Source organism: Anas acuta, chromosome 3 (assembly GCF_963932015.1).
Source record: "Anas acuta chromosome 3, bAnaAcu1.1, whole genome shotgun sequence".
Taxonomy (NCBI): Eukaryota; Metazoa; Chordata; class Aves; order Anseriformes; family Anatidae; genus Anas; species Anas acuta.
In genome coordinates, this window is record NC_088981.1 from 49,044,491 (window position 1) to 49,064,245 (window position 19,755).

The window sequence follows — 19,755 nt, forward strand, 5'->3', positions numbered from 1 at the left end:
TCTGAGTGCTACAGGTTCATTAGAGATCAGTAAAGGTTCTGATTTCACTTAATGTTTTGGGCAAATGGCTATAGGAGCAAAAAGCTTCTTAACATGGATCCCAGAGTACAGTTTTATTACCAGCCCTTGTCTTGCTTGCCAGTGACTATCAACAAAGATACAGGCTTTGTCCATACTAAGAAGTTATATAAAAAGCCTACTGTCTTTCTCGTTTACTTTCTTTTAGACAAAAAGTTAAAGACTAAATTGATTTTTTTTTCTCAAGTCCATAGACAGCTTGAAACAAATGGAGATGTGCAACTTGCTCCATTCATTTCAAGAGGATTGTTCTCTTATTTCTAGAGATCATAAGTTAAATGCTAACTGCGTGTTAGCTCTGAATTTGCAGTCAGTGAGTGTTTTTAATGGGGATTATCTTTGTCAATTATAATTAGAAAGCTGCCAGGAAATATAATGGATAAGAAGCAGATTGTAAGGGTAAATGTTTCTCATTTAAGCTTTAGAGCAATTCATTAATACGTTTTTAAAAATTGAAATATTATATCTATAATGTTTATTTTCTAGTTATTTAAGATTACACAGATACATTTAGGCCTTTTAAAATTAAATTGCTTTGTCATCAATCTATTCATGGATGCATGTTTTGCTGTGTGGCTTTATATTCATAGAATCATAGAGTGGCTTGGGTTGGAAGGGACCTCATAGATCATCTAGTTCCCACCCCCTGCCGTTGGCAGGTATGTCACCCACTAGGCCGCATCCATACAAAAAAAGCCCCAAAGCCCCATCCAGCCTGGCCTTGAACACCTCCAGGGATGGGGCATCCACAGCTTCTCTGGGCAACCCATGCCAGTGCCTCACCACCCTCTGAGTGAATAATACCCCCTTGTCTTATCACTATCTGCCTGTGTTGTTACGTGTTGGCAGAAAAGACCTGAGACTCCTATTCTGAGTAACTCAGTCCTGTGATGCTAACCAAAAAATAACACTAAGTGAATTAACTTGTGACTTGGTCAGGGAAACACTTCTAATTCTTTCCTAACTGATCCAAGTTGAAAGATGTAATGTGTGCCACCACTTGTGCTGCTGTTCTGCAGACCAGCTCACTTCTGCCATAGCAGAAATGCCTTCTTACACCAACTCCTGTGTGCAGAATGAAACCTCATATCCTGAGCTCCTGTAGACCTCGGAAAGACCTTTATTTATGCACTGCCATTTGTATGCAAGATGACCAATGAGCCCAGTTGTTTTTTACTCCTACTGAATGTAAATATCACCTTATTCTACAAGCTCCTGAAGCTGAGTACTCATGAGAGAAGGTGCTCCGTGGTGTGGATGTCACAGCAGCAGCCACCTAACAGTCTCATCGTGGTCATGCTGCTCTCTGGTATTGAAATGGTTTTCAGTCATCTCACTGTCTTAGTTTGAATAAGAAGAGAAACATCAGTGACCACCTACATAAAGGGATTTTCTTCCAAAGGAGCAGTGGAAATATTGTAAATCTCCCTTAACAAAAAATACTGAATGAATTTATTATAATAAAGCAAAGAACAGTACATATACATGCCATGTTGTCACTGCAGGCTGTAAATCTGAACCAAATATGTAGGCATGCTGCCACATGACGTACCCTCTGCTTGGTTTCTGTAATGTGTATGCTAGCTATGGTTGTGCTACACTTACACTAGCATGGTTGCAACTGCCAAGAATTGTTTCACTATGGTTCTCATAAATCACTAGAACTGGAGTAATGAATCAGACCAATTGATTTAAGAAAAATGAACAGGAAAAGAAATCTTGTTATTCTGGTTTCTTTGTTTTAATGTCAGTTGCCCACATATAAGCAGTTTTTCTTCCCCTCTGGACTGAACAATGAGCATGTGAATATTCGCATACCAGGTTTAAATCATGGAGATAGAGTATTTCCATTGTGAAATTATAGGTACATCTAAACAAAACTAGACCTTTTATTTTGTTTGTCCTTGAATTTATTTGCGTACATTAATTGGAATATTCCTGGCAATGCATTCAGTGATTTTCTAAAAGGTTCTAAAAAGCTGTTGAAGTGAATAGGGTTCTGATGGCAATAAAATTAATATAATTTCTACTGTATCTTCTTTATGAAAAAAAAAAAAACACACAAAAAAACAACTTGGGCCTTTAGACTGAAATTTCTTGGGTAGCTTTAGCTCAAAGATCAACTTCTAGTGGGCGACAATACATCTTCCAATTATATAAAGATTCTGTTTCTAAATCTGCAAGTTGAGGACTATCAGAATTAAAGCCATGAGGACCGGCGTAAACGTGGTTGCTCTTTTAATGCTTGTTGGCGAAACCTGGGGCAGAACTGCCACAATACTTGCAAAGAAAAGGAAGACTTTGTGTAGATTGGTCTGCTCTTCCTTAAATGCCTATCTTGAGTTTTTTCAGTTCAGTGAGATGACTAAAAATGATGAACTTTCTCAGGTATTTTGACAAGTTATCATGTAGAATTCTTTCTCCTCCCAGCATCATTCCAAATTTAGGTTTTGATTAGCTTTCTCTGCAGGCTAAGTTTTCTATCATTGAGGGTTACAGATTGTATTTTTCTATAGAAAAATACAGAAAATAACATTTTCCACAGTCTTAGTAGAGGCTAACAGGGCTGAATTTTCTGAAGACTTCCTGTATTCTCTGTATGGTGAAATCAATCCATCCGATTCTCACTAATTGCCTTCTGGACATATCAGAAGTTAAATAGACTCCAGAGGAATTCAGTTGGAGCTCTCTGTGTGATGTAGTAAAACCATTTTGCTTGGAAATCTTCAGAAAATGATTAGAGCACTTTTTTTTTTTTTTTTTTTTTTTTTTTTTTTTTTTTTTTGAGAAAAGTGAGTACTGATTTAGTTGCTTACCTAGTTTTAGCTGTTTCTGGTTGTGGTAGGGACGACACTTTTCATGCATCCGTGTAAAAGATATAAAAAAATGTGTGATCTTGCTTATTATGAACTTTCTCTTTCTTGTAAGTCTCATGTATGTTGTTTGTGTTTACTGAGCAAGGTATCAGAGAAGCAAGGGAACACTGCTTTTACTCTCTGGTCAGAAACTGATAGGCAGTTAATTAGTTACTTAAGGTTAAACAGATTGATATGTCATGCGTTTGTATAAAAAGGAGCTAGAAGGTCCTGATCAGAAAGATCAAGTTCATCTCATCTGTTCCAGATCACCCAGTATTGTAAAGTTTCTAAACAAGTTCTTTAGGACTTCATCTGCTTGCATTAGGAACACAAAAGCTGCTGTATCTACAGCAGGGAAAGATGGATGTTTTTTTTCAAAGAACTGCTTTACAAACCAAATCATGAGAAAGCACTTTGTCTTTCATACCCCCAGTTTTAAGCGCCTAATAAAATGACTCCTTTGTCTAGCAATTTTATTTGTAGCATGGAAAGGTTAGCTGCACACCCATTTTTTTTCTTCCTGTGAAAATCAATTTGTAAATAGAAGTCCCTGCGTATTATTAAACAGTTATCAAACAAAACTTTGCATTAAGAAATGTCACTGTAGAGACTGACTCCAACCCTCCTCCTCCCTCCCCCCCCCCCTTTTTTAATAGTTCTTTTTAAATTTGCAGTCACGTTTTTTTCCTTCAGCCCTGTCCTGTGTAGTCTTGCTTTAGTGCCTCAAAAATGAAGCCTAATCCATGGAATAGATTCAATGGAAGTACTGACCCTGCCTGCAGCAGTGGTGTTGCTGCCTCCTTTGACCTGAACAGGCTGTTCAGTTGGTGATTCACTCACTGTAAGCCCATGCCTCTTCTCTGCTGGATTCATGTATGAGATTGCTCAGCTCTCATGGATGTTTTCTCTCTAGTTGCTTTGGGATGAGTCTGGCACAATCACCTTCCCCTCATGTAGTCATTTAGCAGCTATCGGGTAGTACTAGCTCTTGGGGAATTGTGAACAAGCCCAGACTCTCTCCCCTTTTTTCACTTCCATTGGATGATGCTCACTGGGGTCTCCTAACTCGTCTCAGAGAATCCCCGTGACAGGTAGCTACCATAGGTGGCACGTGAAAGAACTGAATGAAAAATTTTAAGAGGACTTGAATTTGCACGTTTTTCACATACGTTGTTTACACTAATATTTTAACATTTTAAAAAGTGAAATATATTTTTATGTATACATATATAAAACATCAATTGTAGTACTGCTGTTTATCTTCACTCTCAACAAAGAAGTTCGAAGGTCTTTTAGGTAAAAGCCTAAGGAACTACAAGACTTTTTTTCTGCTTACAATGTCAGCAATAAAATCACCAATCTTGGACTTCTCTCTCTCTCTCTCTCCCCCCCCCTCCCACCCCTTTTCCCTTTTTATCAGAGGAGTTGAGATAAAACAACTTCCTCTGAAGCTTTATTAAACTGATCACTTATTGGATCAATTACTGTGAACAGTTCCAATGGCTTTTGTCAACACAAACCGATTTTAAATGGCTAACATAACAGTGGCATGCCACTTAACATAATAGTGCAGATATTTGGCATCTTCAGGACTAGTTTTGGGATTATTAAGTAAGTCAATCATTACAAGCCATCATATTATATTTGTTCCTCTTTCTAATATACTGTAATTTATTCTATACCAGGGCTTGTGAGAGTGCTGGACAGTTGGTTGCCTTTACCTTGGCACTGCACCAAACCCAAATACATCCAGGGAAATAATTGTATATCTACTTATTTTTTGAAATGACTTTTCTGGACAAGGCTAAACATAATGCTGTTTTAGAAGTGTCTTTCTAGAGCGGCAATGGTATCATGCAGTGCTGTTATCACACTGAAACCAAAGAGAACTTTCAGCCTAGGAAAGAAAGTCTGCTTAGGCAGGGTTTAAATACGTAATTAAAAGTAGGAATGTGTTCAAATGTAAGTATGTACTTCCTCTCTCTTCTGATTTGGGGAGAGTTAACTATAATATTTTGAAGTTGCAATGTCTAACAGAAGATGTAGTTTTGTATGTTGCCTAAATCTCTTGTTTAAATGTAATCATGTGAAGGGCTTTTCCTTTTTTTTTTTTGTTATCTACTGAGGAATAATCACAAAGAGGGGAAAGAGGATTTATACCTACTGAATTTATTGGTAATACATATTTGTCTGTGAACTTCCATGAAAACCACCTCACAAAGTTGTGATGGTGCCAGTATACAAGTGAGATTCATGGCAGAGAGAATTCAGCCTAGTGAAAGAGAGAAACTGACTGCAGAGACCTAGACCAGACCCAAACCTGGAATGGTCACATAGGTGTACAGAATATAAACCCAGTCTCATATCCTCTGTGCAGAGGCACAGTGTGTGCACCTTCCAGTAGTGTATCTCAAAAGGATAATGTAAAGAATCCAGCCCTTTCTTGGTTTGGAGCCTCCTCTGCTTTGTGGTATTTGCTGGTGTGAAATTTTTGTGCACCCACAGATGCACAGCCATTTGTACCAACTGAAGATAGAGTCCACTACATTTAATGAAAAAGTGTCAACCAACTACATCTGTATGTGAAAAATGTGTGCATTAACAATTTTTAAGTAGAAACAAAGCGGAAATAAGCTGTGTTCTGTGCTCGTTATTCTTAAGTCTGCTAACCTGGCATCATTTCATTTTCGTTATTAACTTTTAAAGTGAGTGCTATGATCTTTTTCGCTCAACTTCTCTAATTAATTTTCTCAGAAATCTAATTCAAGTGTAAATATTTCAAGGGAAGACTGCAATCATTCCAACAATTGATATTCAGAAACACGCAAAATGTGGCACGTGGAACAAAATTCAAGATTTCACTAGGTCTGAGGTAGTATACATTATGACCCCTATAGCTGCATACGTGAAACCTCGGTGAATGAAAGCAGCAATACTAAATGGTGGGTTAATTGATGCTGCCTATTCAATCTCTGTTCTGTGAGTGCTAGCATAGAGCACACCCCCTGAATTAAGATAGTCTGGTAAAGTGTGAGACAAGTGGTCAGGCTTTCCATTAGATGTGTTGCAGGTAAAACTTAAAAATTGTTGTATGTATTCTGATACATGTCTTCAGGTATGCAGTGGAGTCTGAAGTAAAACCTCAATGTTTTTTATTTTTTAACGTGTATTTTACAAATGTTTTTATTGTGCTGCAGTGACAGGAAGTTTTGCATTTTTATCTTATTAAATTGCTTCAGCTTCAGAGTTCAACAGATACAACCACACTTAGAATAAAATCTAATGTTAAATATGGGTGGCTATCATCTAACTTTGTGACTAAAAACATCAAGGAGCTGAGTGGCACAAATCAGGTCTTCCAGCTAAAGATCTGATGGATTTCTTCCCTTTCGAAAGCAAAGTCAGAATATCCCTTTTTTTTTCTTTTTCTTTTTCCCTCTCCTTTTCATGTGTGTATATATATGTTACCTGAAATTTTTATTACTTTATTCCTTTGTAGTCATGAGACACAGACAACCTGTTGGGATCATCCTAAAATGACTGACCTTTTCCAGTCCTTAGGTGAGTACATTTCTTAAAACAAAGCACTACATGATATTCACGCCCTGAACGAGAGCTTGGATTGTTGACCCACCTCTGAGTTGTTATGACCTGTATGTCACAGCATTTCCCAGTCTGCTGTGATCAGACTTACTCTGCACAAAACCTACTGCCTTGATCATGTCACATCCATTGCGTTTTGGTAGTTTTAATTCTGAAAAATATTTTCTGACACTATGCTTTAATGTATTATCCTATTTATTTCTATAAAGTCCACATTGGGTTGTCCAATGTTGTGGACTACCAGTCTGGAGTGAACTGATTTTTGTAATATATATCAGAGCCAGCTATGCTATCAGTGAAGGCTAGCTCATATAATGATACAACTAGTTCAACATGCCTTACTAACATATGCATTTACTGGGAAATCTACCTTTCTGAGGCATGGAAGGATAAAATACTGTTAAGTGAGGGAAAATAAATTACTGTACCTATCAGTTTCTAAAATAGAGTTTATGGTTGTCTGACAACTCCTTTCAAAGCAGCGTTAACAAAGTCATGTCCTAGAAATAATGGGTTAAAGAGCCATTTTTTCTCCTTTACTGTGACCTTTGCTGCCCTCTGTCTGAGATGTAAAATATTTGAGAGATGTACTGTATTTGAACACTCATCTGAAATCTATTCAGCTCTACATAATACACATGTAAAGCTCTATCGTATGGATATGTGTTATTTGTGCCAAGATAGTGTCAGGATTTCTGATGTGCCAATCTCTGAGGGTCCAGCACTGTCTGAACCAGAAGGTCTTCCCTGCAGGTGGATTTTTTTTTTAACAATAACTTGTCAGTTGTTTTTGTTTGTTCTGATATATGCTATTAATTCATTGCAGAGAAAAATAAGGGATATTAGGCTTTTTAAAGTATGTAACACTGTGAAAATTTATATATGATGGAAACTTACTGACTCTCTTTTTAGGGCTGCTAACATTTCTGTTCTGCTCTTTCAGCTGACTTGAACAATGTACGCTTCTCTGCCTACCGTACAGCTATCAAAATCCGGCGACTGCAGAAAGCACTGTGCTGTGAGTTTTGCCTTTGAGACAAATCATTTCTCTACAGTACTTGCAGAAGGGATGGTCAACTTGAACTTTGTGAGATTCACATTTAACAAGGGGCCAGTTAACATCCTTGACAGATTGTCAGACAACAAAATGGCAGGAAGAATTCCAAATAATAGGTATTGTTGTCACAAATAAATGAAGTCATTGACTGAAAAGAAGGGCTGCAGAAGGTAAATGATACGGGGTGAAATGGAATTCCCATTGATAACAATTTGAGAAGTGGTAGGCAAATCAATACTGAACCTCTGCCTATTGCATTCTGTTCCTCATACAAGGTGATACAATCTAGTCTGAAATGATTTGAGCTAAAATCTTGATCTTTGACATGAAATCAGATATTTTATATTTTAGAGAATTAAATTCCATTTTTTGAAGTGTTTACTACTGCTTGATTTAATTTTGAAAAGAATTCTCTCTCTCAGAGAGTATGTCTTGCTGTGTTAACTCTAGTTAAAGAAGAATTTAGGCCTCTTGAAGCGCAAAGTTATAGGGTACAGATCTGTATAGTTGGTTATGGGTAGTTGGTATTGCTCTACATTTTAATCATACAAAGGTACTACAACAAAACAAGCTGCTTTTATTAACAATAATAGTATGTGCATGTATATTGCGGGGTGTGGGGAAGGCTCTCAGACAGGAAATAAGCATGTATTTAATATGGATCAGTGTCCGTGTGCTTCTGCCCAGACCTGTGTTGGCATTTTTCCCTGTTCTTAAGTTATCTAGTAATTCAGGCACAGTTTACCCTGAAGAGTAGATAGATTGTGTCAGCAGGAGAAGATAGATGTCTATTGAGTAGGTACAGCTGTCTAAACTATTTTTCGTAGAATCAGAGAATGCTTTGGGTTGGAATTGAACTTAAAGTTCAACCTCCCTTGCCATGGGCAGGGACACTTCCCACTAGACCACCTTTCAATTTAAAGCCATTACCCCTTGTCCTATCAATTCCTGCAGTTGTAAAAAGCCCCCCTCCAACTTTCCGGTAGGCCCCCTTTAGGTACTGGAAGGCTGTTATAAGGTGTCCCTGGAGCCTTCACTTCTCCAGAGTGAACAACCCCAACTCTCTCAACCTACCTTCACAGAAGAGGTGCTCCAGCCCTCTGCTTATCCTTGTGGGCTTGTTCTAATACTCCCATGGCCTTCTTGTGCCTGGGGCCCCAGAGCTGAACATAGGACTCCAGGTGGGTCTCACAAGAGCAGAGCAGAGGGGCATAATCATCTCCTATGTTCTGCTGGCCCCACTTCTTTTGATGCAGCCCAGGATACAGTTGGCTTTCTGGGCTGCAAGTGCACACTTGTGGTTCATATCAAGCTTCTCAGCAACAAACACCCTCAGATCCTTCTCATCAGGGCTGGTCTCCATCTACTCTCCACCCAGCCTGTATTTGTGTTTGGGATTGCCCCAGCCCAGATGCAAGACTTCGCATTTGGCCTTGTTGAATTTCACAAGGTTCACACTTGCCCACCTCTCAAGCTTGTACAGGTCCCTCTGGATGGCATCCCCTCCCTCCAGCTTGTCAACCGTACCACGCAGGTTGGTGTCATCGGCAAACTTGCTGAAGGTGCACTCAATTTCACTGTAAAGTATGTATCAACATATACCTAAAGAAAGAACACAAAAACAGAGCAAGAAAGAAAAGTAAAAGTCTCCTTAGGAATGCTCCTCTCAAGAAGAAAGAGTGAAAAAACAGATTGCACATGATGGATGCTAATCATGCTGCCTATTCCTGACAGGCATATGGATGCTCTAGCCACCTGTATAGAACAAACTTCACTTTCCTAACATCTAATATGCTTTGGGGAAGAACATACTTCCTGCCCTTACTTATACAGAAAATTATATCAATTTCTGTAATAACTGCAATAGTGAGTTCTCCTCATTCATAGATTTCAAAAGTGCCCTACTATCAGAGTGAATATTGTCTCCAGCTTCAGAGGGAGGTGGAAAGAGGGAAGCAGCAAAAGGTAAAGAAAATACTCTGGTTTAAAAGTGCCAGGAGTAAAACTGTCATCTCTGCAGATCCAGTCTGTTATTTATGAAACTGCTTGCTTGCTCCATCTCTGTCTTATGAGAGGGAGACTGAGAACCTGCTTTCCCTCATCACAACAGCCAAAAAACACTTTATTATGTGTGCCTATTTGACAAAGCATCAGTTTAATTTGTGAGAACACAACAATGTGGGCTTTTAAGAAGGGCAATATAGATTATCCACAAAGCTAAATTCTACAATGTTTTTGTCTCTGAACAGAAATTCTCTAATATCTGGCAGAATTTAAAGACCACCTTGAAAAATATAATATATGTTACTTTTTTCATTGTTTGCTTAGCAGATAATGTCTTGTCCAGGAACAGGTGAAAATCCCTTTAATTGTGATGATTCTTGACCTGTTTCTGGTCCATGTATGGCTGCTGAGATGACCAAAACATGGCCTGTACTAACACTTCCTCTCTGAGGAAGGGGAGAGTGATTAAGCACCATCTAGATTTATTTTATTTTTTTTTACTTTTTTTTTTTTTTGTTGGTGGCCTTCTTTTAAGGTAGGAACAGGGTCATCTTCTGTTCCCCTGGCATTCATTCTCTGGTCTGAGTTACTTTAGTCTTCCATCGTATTTCCCATAATTTTAACTGTTGATTTTTAAAGGTGTTTGGATGCATAATGCCTCAGATAGGCTTATGAGCTAAGGCAGTGAAAATGTCAAAACAAATCACTAGAAAATGAGGTCATTTTAAAATGTAGAACATGACAAATTGCTGTCACAGCCGCAGTGTGTGTGTAGCTGAAAAGGTCTTTTGGTGAGAGCTCCAAGGGCACAGCTGAAGAGGCATGCACAGTACCACTTGTATGTGATGGATTTTGACTTTGCAGTGAGGACTTGCAACACAGTATTAGTACTATACAAGCAGATTCAGAAGTAAGTAATTTGAGAACTGTGCTTTGGAAAACTTCATTGATGCAAAGTTTCTCTTTTATTTTTTTGCTCATAACTAAGTGTTTTGGGGAGGCTCTTTTTCCCCTCTGCCCTTTTAGAAGTACACAAGTAGAGTCACGATTCACCTTCCTCTGGTTTTGGAAGGTAGATTCCTGCAGAGACTAGTGTATGTGTGTACATACCTACGTGCATTTATTTTGTAGGAAGCTGAGAAAGGTTGCAGGTTGGAAAGAACAAATTCTTAGTCTCTGTCTCATGTTATGTGGGGCAGACAGACTGACTCTTTCCCACTGTGACACAGGAAGAATGGGGCCTGGGAGAATAGCCTGTACAGAACAGCTATGTAGCACCAGGACCTGACAATATTTTATTCTTGTGCAGCAGACTTCAACTCATTTTCAAAAAAAGATTTTGCACAAGATACTGAAGTGTAGTATTGGAAGGGAAAGAGGGAACAAAACCACCATGTATATTCAGAATGCTGTCACTGAGCTCCTCTAGCTGATATAAAGCTTAGCAATGCCAGTAGGAACATCAACTGCACAGGGCTAAGAAAAAACAGTGAGGCACACTGGACTGAAAGAGAGAGCTGTGTAGACTTCCCTCAGCCAGCCAGTCTTTTGCAGGAACTCTTATTAACAGGGTTATTCTAATACAAAAGTTTCACAGCAATGCCTCTCTATTTTCTGTGGGGTTACAGCAGCTTCAAATTTGCCACTGGCAGCTGTATGTCATTAGTTGCTTCTGAGTTCGTCACGCACATGTGCTCAAACACTGCTGAACGATGGGGTTTGTGTTTACCATTTTCCTTTGGGGAAGTCTCCACGTTGCAGAAAGGAAAGATGCAGCTTTCAGCTTTTTGTTGCTTAACAGGATTATTGGTCATTCCGCACTTTTGAGCAGGTACAACAGTACTACAAAAAAGTGCTAAAAGTTGTGTGTACAGTTGGCCTCGTGCCAGCTGTAGTATGTAAGTCTCAGGTTAGCCTTTTCCCATCTGCATAAACCCCGCTTATTTTAAAACTTTTAGAAATTGAAATGTAACGAGAAAGTAACCCATCTTTACATCAGACCAGTCCAGGGGCTCTGCTAGTGTGTAGCCCTTACCGCTGCGGGGTAGTTGCCTGTACCCAAAGTTCATTCAGCCAGGTGACTGCTGAAGTAAGCAGGGATGGTAATATTTTCTTTTGGTTGTTCTCCATGAATGGTATCATCCAAAAGCATAAATTTTGCTTAATTTGCATTAGTATACCAGCAGAGTTTCCTTTTAGTATGAACATACTGAAGGTGCCTTTCCCAGTTCCTTTGGCAGAAATGTGAATATGACATCTTAACCCAGCAGATCAAACCCAGGAGATGAGCTAAAAAAAGAACGATATAAACAGCAAACAGACATAAATCCCCTGTAAGTCTGATGCTGCAAAGTCAGAGTAGAATCTATAGTTGTCAATGAGGGAAAGATGAGGTACTGTCTCTCATTTTATAGTGACTTTAGGAAAAGTAGGTAGAAGAAGTAGGACTGGGAATGTAACCTTCTTTTGGCCTATAACCTTAGTTTTTTGGTAGATACTCAGTGAATTCTTGGCAGAATTGCTCATAGTAGTTAGTGTTATCTTGCTTCTGCTTTTTTTTTCTGCTTGCACTTATTTTTTGGTCCAAGCTTGACTTACCTGATTTGCACAGACTGCCCTTCTGGGGTCATTATTTAATGCTGTTGGTGCAGAGCAATTTACAACACATCTGAGATTGTCATGTTTCATTTCATTTGAGAAATGACATTTATAGTGTAAATGCATTCCTGGCTCTCCAGAAACAGTTCCTTGTGAACTCAGAATATACTTCTTATTCTATGTTTCAGCAAGCATGCTGATGTATATATCAACTTCTGTTTGTTTCTATTGCTTAATTCCTCACTTAAATAAAAAAATAATAATAAAAAAGTAACACTGAGATTTTACTACCCTTTAACTTACATTATTTTTTCTTCTTTTACACCAAAAAGGATTTTTTTTTCCACTTTGTTTTGCAAATGGAATTAGAATTGCTCATTGACAATTTTTTATTTTCATAATGCCAAAACCAGTGTGGATTTGGTGGCAAAGATCTCATCCCATGTAAAATGTCCCTAGCAGTTGCTATGGAAAGTATGCTGTAATAAAGGAGATGGAAATGTATTTTGTGAAAGCATATCACTTAGTCTTCTGGAAAATGACAAGAAATTTCACTGTGTTCTTTCTCTGTGCTTTCTTTCAAGTCTTCATTTAGCCACTGCTGTTCATTTGATCAGGCCTCAGCACATTCCTACTGCATTTTAGGGAACATTTTTGCCTAAGAAGATGATTTGCTTTACATTTAATCAAAAGTGATAGTCATTTAATGTGATTCTACTTTGTGGAAATGCAGAGAATTCTCTAAGTCTAGCGGAGTCTAGTGGGCTCCCAATGTGTGCACATCTGAAGTTAGGATCTTCTGACTATACAGATGACTTCATTTTTTTTTAATGTTCTGCTGAGCTGTGCAGTGTCATTGTGGTATTCTTGTTGATTCATTTTTTAAATATATAGTATCAAAATGCTGCTGACTTCTAACAGAATGTTTTTTCACTATAATTCTACTAAATGAAAGAGACTTCTTGGCTAAATGTCTGCAGTGTTTACTACACTGTGCATGTGAACAATTATTGTGAATGCTATGCTTAGGCTTCTGTATTCATGCTTTTTTTCTCTATCTATCTGTTGTTAGTGGACCTCTTGGACCTGAATACAACAAGTGAAGTTTTCAAACAGCACAAATTGGGTCAAAATGACCAGCTCATTGGCGTCCAAGAAGTGATCAGCTGTCTCACTACCATCTACAGTGGACTTGAAGAGAAACACAAAGATATGGTTAATGTTCCTCTCTGTGTAGACATGTGTCTTAACTGGCTACTCAATGTGTATGACAGGTAAGTAACAAGTTTCTATTCGTGGTGTGCACCTCAGAAATTTAATGTTGTGTTAACACAGTATATACCATGGAAACAGAGTCGGTAAGGTTAGTACATGTCACATACCAAAAATGCTAGCCTTAAGAGATCGTTGTACATATTTTTCTGAGTTGATCTCCTGAGGAAGTGTTCATGATGAAAAAAATAATGATGCAACCTTAAGAAGTTCTTTTCTAAAAAGTTGTACTTTTTGATAATTTTGACCCTGTAAAGTGCATTGGCTTGAAATTAGATATTTCTTACACTGTCCTGAGAGCAAAACTTTATTTGTAAGTAGCTACTATTTATTTTCTCAGACTGATCACTTATCCATTATTTTTTCTTCAGCTTATCTTTGCTTCCTAACTTAAGTTAGAAATCAGTTGCTTAATCAGTTCTTTATAAAAATGCATATAGTAAGCAACAAACCTTTTTCTTTCAGTAATGTTTCCTGTTGCTCCCATTTCCTCTTGATTATTAAGTTGAATACATTAGTGTAGTTAATTCTTCAAGCTGATGAAAGACATTATTCTTCATTCAAACTTTGAAAAATGGAAGATGAAGGTTTTCTGTGATAAAATTACCTTTTACAGCATGTTTTCTTGCTTCCCTATCAAATCCATTCAAGAAAAGAAAAGAAAAAAAGAAATGCTGAGAGAACAGGCACCAATTTTAGACTTTTTTTTTTTTTTTTAATTGGCCTTTAGGAAAGAACTAATTTGTCTCTTGGCATTTCTGTTGTTTATTGCATTGGTGTTATATGTATACAATGTCTCAAATCATTAAACTACCTACAAAAAGCATCTGTTAGTTGCATGCTATTAACCTGAGATTTAATTACCGATTCACAGATTAATGACAAAGTAGGAAATTCTTCACACTTACCTACAGGTGTCTTTGTCCCTTAAAAAGAACCAACTTATTTTTAGAAATAGTAGACGAGCCTGTTGTGTTCTGGTATTTTCTGACAAATCAGAAATGATTCATTCTTCAAGCACAGTAGAGGAGATACATTTAATTTACTCAGTGACTTTTACTTCCTCAAGGACTCCAAGGTTATTCCAGAAAGCAACATCTGCCCAATAAAATGTTTTGTGATCTTAAAGCTCCTTGGGTTGATTAGTGCAAATATATGTATATATTTAATAAAGGTAAAAATAAGTGTTTTGCTTTTTTCCAATATGAGCCATGAAATAAACTGGTTGCTCAATTAACTCATCTGTCCAGACCTATATTTAAATTATCCAGAAGCTATAGCTGGTGGTTATTGTTCTGGACTATATACTGTCAAATTGTCTAAAATGTCCAATAAAAATGGACTGATAACTTTCAGTACTAATGGGATAATTTAACACCCCTTGAAATTAGTTGTTTCGGTTATTTTAAAGTCTGTCATATATAAGATATAGTACATGTACTAATTGCAGGTGATGACTCATTTCAATGATGATTACCCAATGTCCATAAAGAAACTTCTATATGCATTGTTCTTTTAACCTCTTGCAATGCTTATCTGAGTTCTTGTATTTCAGCTTCTAAATTTTCTTGATTTTTGTGATGTTAGGATACATTTGAGAAGAAGGGTAACTATGGTATAGCACATATACTACTAACGTTTTCTATGTCATCAAGGCTGTATTCAACGATCAGTCTCTATGGCCCAGTCTTGCCCTGAAGCATTACAACCATTATCTGTTGTTGCACTAATACACCAACTTAATGTAGGTATATTGTAACAAATTTGAACACTGTGGTGAGTTAATATCCCAGGCTTTACCTGCATCTTAAGTTCAGCAAAACCCAGACTTTGGATAACTGAGGATGCGGATGAGAGACCTGCTTGGTTAGCTCCAACCTTGTGCCCTGGTTTTGATGGTAATGGTTAGGAGCTTTTTGTGCACACGTGAATTGCATTTGCTGTGTTTATATGTCTTGATTCATAGAGGGCTCTCTAGGAGCATCTGGAAAGTCTCAGACAGAAGTAAGAAATGCTCTAGGAAGGACATGTCCCTCTGTAGGAAAGTGAGCTCTTCTGTCTGATACCTCTGGCTGAACAAAGGGAGACATCTGTGGGGAACCTCAAAGATCTTAGAGGCTGCCTCTTGTAGAGGTCTATGTAGATTTGGTCAGTAGCGGAGTGCAAGAAACATCATGTCACGGCAACTAACACTACTGTGGCAGAAGGAAGAATTCTCGGTAGTGGTTAGCTCTTACATTTATTAACCATCATCAATATGTACAAAAATTATTAGTCTTTAACACCTGATGTTCTGAATTAGGTATAAGCTTACAGCACCATGGAACTCAAGTCATACTGATAACTGTGGACCCATTGGTTCTTAGTTGTAGTGTCAGTGTGACCAGGCTCTTTGACAACAGAAGTCAGAATGGAAGGGGGCTCGTCTTCTTACTTCTCCAGTTTTCCTTGCTAATGCCTGATGTTTCCAAGCTCTTGTACTGCACCCCTGAGGAGTATGGGGGTGACAGGGAGTGTCCTATGGACTCACTATTGCTTATCTTGTCTTCTCTTGACATGATTATTCTCTTGACATCCTTACTGTGTATTCCTGTTTGTAATCTCTTATATTTAATCTTATCCTCTGTCTGGCAATGTTTTTATCATCTGGATGCTTCCTGTGTGCAACTATCCCTATCATTGTTTGCCCCTTTGTTTACATTGTTTCCACTTTACATAAAGTGCTAATATTTTAATGTCTGGCTATACCATCACAATGTTACAAAATATTTGCCTAACATTGTAGGTAACGAAGGCCTGGTACTCTTATATTCAACAGGATAATATTATTTATATCCTGATTAATATGTTTATAAATTACAGATTTCACAGACCTCTGTTTTTACTATGGTGTAGACTGTGGCAAGAGAGGTTTCAGTCTTTTTTCTCCAGTGCTGCTGAAAAGAAGTATAAAACAGTGAGTTAGGATGTTGTTTAGAGAAAGGAATAAAGTCTTTGTAATTAAGTAATTAAGATGCATATTTCTGGAAAGTTTTTGGAGAGTTTGCAAAACTCATTTTCCTGAAATGACATACCTTCAGGTAGGTCATTTTAACCCCACGTTAATGTCTGTTACTGAATTTCATAGGTTTTTGAGGAAAGAATGCTACTTTTAGGATTTTAGCAGTATGCTGTTTAGCAGCTGAGATGTTCTTCTGGCTGGGTAGAGCTCAACCATATTGTGTGATTCCCAAGTGCTCCACACAGTTTGTGCCCCGTGTAGGGAGGCTGGGATTATATGCCCTGTATAGTGAGTTTATTTTTTTGTAAAGTGCAATTGCTTGTAGGTTCAGCAAAGGAAATGACAAGCTATGCTTCATATCTCAGATTTTCATGGGACTATTGCTTCTGTTATTTTTGTTATCTATTCTTCCCCCATCTCCTCTTCTGTATCCTCTAACTCCAGTATCTTATCTTCTGAACTAAGACATAAGGTAAAGGCATTCTCCCTTTCTCTTCTAACACTGTAGCCGTTTTTTGCTCACCCTTTTTTAAACTCATTTGCTTATGGTATTTAGGATAGTAAGAGCCTTTTTTGTTGTATAAAGCAGTTCCTTAATATTATGTGCAGCTGTGTGGGATTTCTGTAACAGCTGAACGGTTGCTCTGTGCTTGGATGGAGAGTCCAAGCCATGCAACAAAGTTGTTTTTTTTTTTTTTTTTGTGCTTCACTCTCTCCAGCCTCTACCTGTGCAGCATGACACCCTCCCATGCTCCTGACCATGACCTCTTTTCCTTGGCCAAAGGATACATATATCTGATTCCCCACTATGCTAGTTCTCTCTGTGGTATATGCCTTCAAGGCACTCTTCCTCTTACTTGGACAGAAATTATGCTTTTTTTTTTTTTAATGCAAATTTTGGCAGGTTTAAAAGTTGAATTAATTCTGGGTTCTCTGCCAGTTCCTTAGAAGTAGTAAATGAAGGTGCAACATGTAGATCACACCTGACGCATAGCCCAGAGCCTGCCTTGTACACACGTACATTCAATAGAACCACCTAGAAAAAGAGGACGTTTTTATTATTATTTCCTCCTCCTTCTTGTCTCATATCACTCCTTTTTCCCACTAAAAACAAATAAATAAAAATTCCACTTTGAGGAAAAGTAATGGCAGTGTTGCACTATTAGGGCAATGAATCCATTGACTGAGGCTGGAGAGCTGATACATCCAGAGGGTTGAAGGGGCTTTAGTAAATATGAACAGTGCTTGTGACAAACAGCTATAATATTTTTGCCATTCTTATCTGAAGACAGATCAGAGGTCAATAATGTCTCATTTTATACTGCCTGTCATTATTGTATTGACTAAGAATGGGCAACTTGCTCTAACTGGTTAATAAACGTATAATGGCTTGGATTTTCCTTCACCAGGATCAAAGTGAAAAATATCTGAGCTGCTAAAGTGGTCTTATCAATTGACTTTGTAATGACAAGCTTGCTTGTATTGCTATAAAGTGTACCTGAATAGTATATTGGCACTTAACACTCAACCAATAAATTTTGTATGAATTCAAGCTTTAAACTTCCCTAAACCATTTGACTGTGAGGGCTTGATTTTAGATGTTTGTATACACAGCACAACTAGACAGTTGTGGGATTCAGAGAGACCTTGACAGGCTGAAGATACGAGCCAAGTTCAACTAAGGTAAATGTCATGCTCTCCCCTTGGGGAGGAATAACCCCACGCACCAGTACGGGCTTGAGGATGTCTGTCTGGAAAGCAGCTTTGCAGAAAAGGCCTTTGAGGTCTTGGTGAACATCAACTTGAACATGAGCCAGGAACATGTGCTTGTGGCTAAGGCCACCAGGCTCCTGGACTTCATGAGGAAGAGCATTGCCAAGCAGGTAGAAGGAGGTGATCCTTCCTCTCAGCGCTGGTAAGGCCATGTTTGGAGTGCTGGATCCGATTGTGGGCTTCCCAGTAAGAGACATGGACATACTGGAAAGAGTCTGTTGAAAGGACCCTGAGGATGATTAAGGACTAGGAATAACTGATGTATGAGGAGAGGCTGAGAGCTGTGACTGTTTGGCCTAGAAAAAAGACTCAGGGGGATCTCTTTTCTGTGCATAATTACCTGCTATGGGTAGTAGAGAAAGTAAAGCCAGGCTTTTCTCAGTGGAGCTCAGTGACAGAACAGGAGGCAATGGGCACAGACTCTGCTTAAACACGTAAGAAAAATATTTTTGTATTTTGAGGGTGATCAAACAGTGCCAGGGGTTGCCCAGACAGATGTTAGGGTCTACATCCTTGAAGATTCAAAAATCCAACTGGGCATGGTCCTGGGCAACTTGCTGTACCCTAGCCTGCTCCGAGCAGGGGCATCAAAATAGATGATGTTCAGAGGTCCATCAGTGATTTTTTGGCTCTGTAAGCTGGAAAAACTGAATTGGAAGTGTCAGCGCTACAAAGTCTGTAGATTTGTTGGGAGCTTTGTTCTAGAGTTTTTTTTTTTGTTTTTTTTGGGGGGGGGCGGGGGGGGGGGATTTTTGTGGGTGTCTGTTTTTATTTTGCTGTATATAGCATTTCAGTCCTAAATATTTAGTTGTTTCCAAGAAAAAGGCTATGGGGAAAACATGCTGCTCTTCAACAAAATGTAGTATTTCAGGCTTTTGAATTCTGTTTATAGGTTATTAAGGAAATGCTTTTTATGCATTTTTTTCAGTCACTTTAACAACCTGCTAAAATCTGGAGAAGTTTGAAGCCTCCACATATATGCCTTGACCTTTAAGCTGCAGAGTTCTCCTGAGCTTCTACCCTTGATAAACAAATACTCTAGTCAGTTCTGAGTTAAGTGAAACCCAAATAAATGCTCTGCTTTGCTTTTCTTTTGAATACAAAGTTAAGGCACAGACAACCATACACAGGAAAGAATAGTGAAAGAACATTATCAAGGTTGCGAAATGAACCATTAACGAGTTAGGGTATGCCAGAATGATGTCTTGTCTGTGATTGAAAGAGGTAATTTGAAGCTAAGCTTGAATGTATAAAATAGGTGGCACTTTTATAACGTTCTGGAAAATTGGGTCCCGATTTTCAAGCTAGGCAGTAAAAGTAATAGGCACTTTTGATTAATTTGGTAATAATTTCTCTGTACTTCTGTTCCAACTTGTGGAATAGAGAAGATAATACCATCTAGTCTCACAAGACTAGGTGATGGTTGTGAAGACAAATGCATTAATATTTGTAAGGCGGTTAGGTAATTTACGGAGAGCCCAGGAATAGATTAATAATTTTGTATTCAGTGC

The 19,755-nt window shown here is 38.2% G+C and overlaps 1 protein-coding gene across 10 annotated transcripts in view; it reads left to right on the plus strand.

Annotated features, from left to right (window-relative positions):
- The window catches only part of UTRN (utrophin), a 367,449-nt gene that overhangs the window by 298,455 nt on the left and 49,239 nt on the right, over window positions 1-19,755 (plus strand). For all 10 annotated transcript variants that reach the window (XM_068677000.1, XM_068677005.1, XM_068677001.1 and 7 more), the window contains 3 exons: window positions 6,436-6,497; window positions 7,483-7,557; window positions 13,271-13,472. In XM_068677000.1, the coding sequence (XP_068533101.1) occupies window positions 6,436-6,497; window positions 7,483-7,557; window positions 13,271-13,472 (339 nt within the window). The remainder of the gene's footprint in view (window positions 1-6,435; window positions 6,498-7,482; window positions 7,558-13,270; window positions 13,473-19,755) is intronic.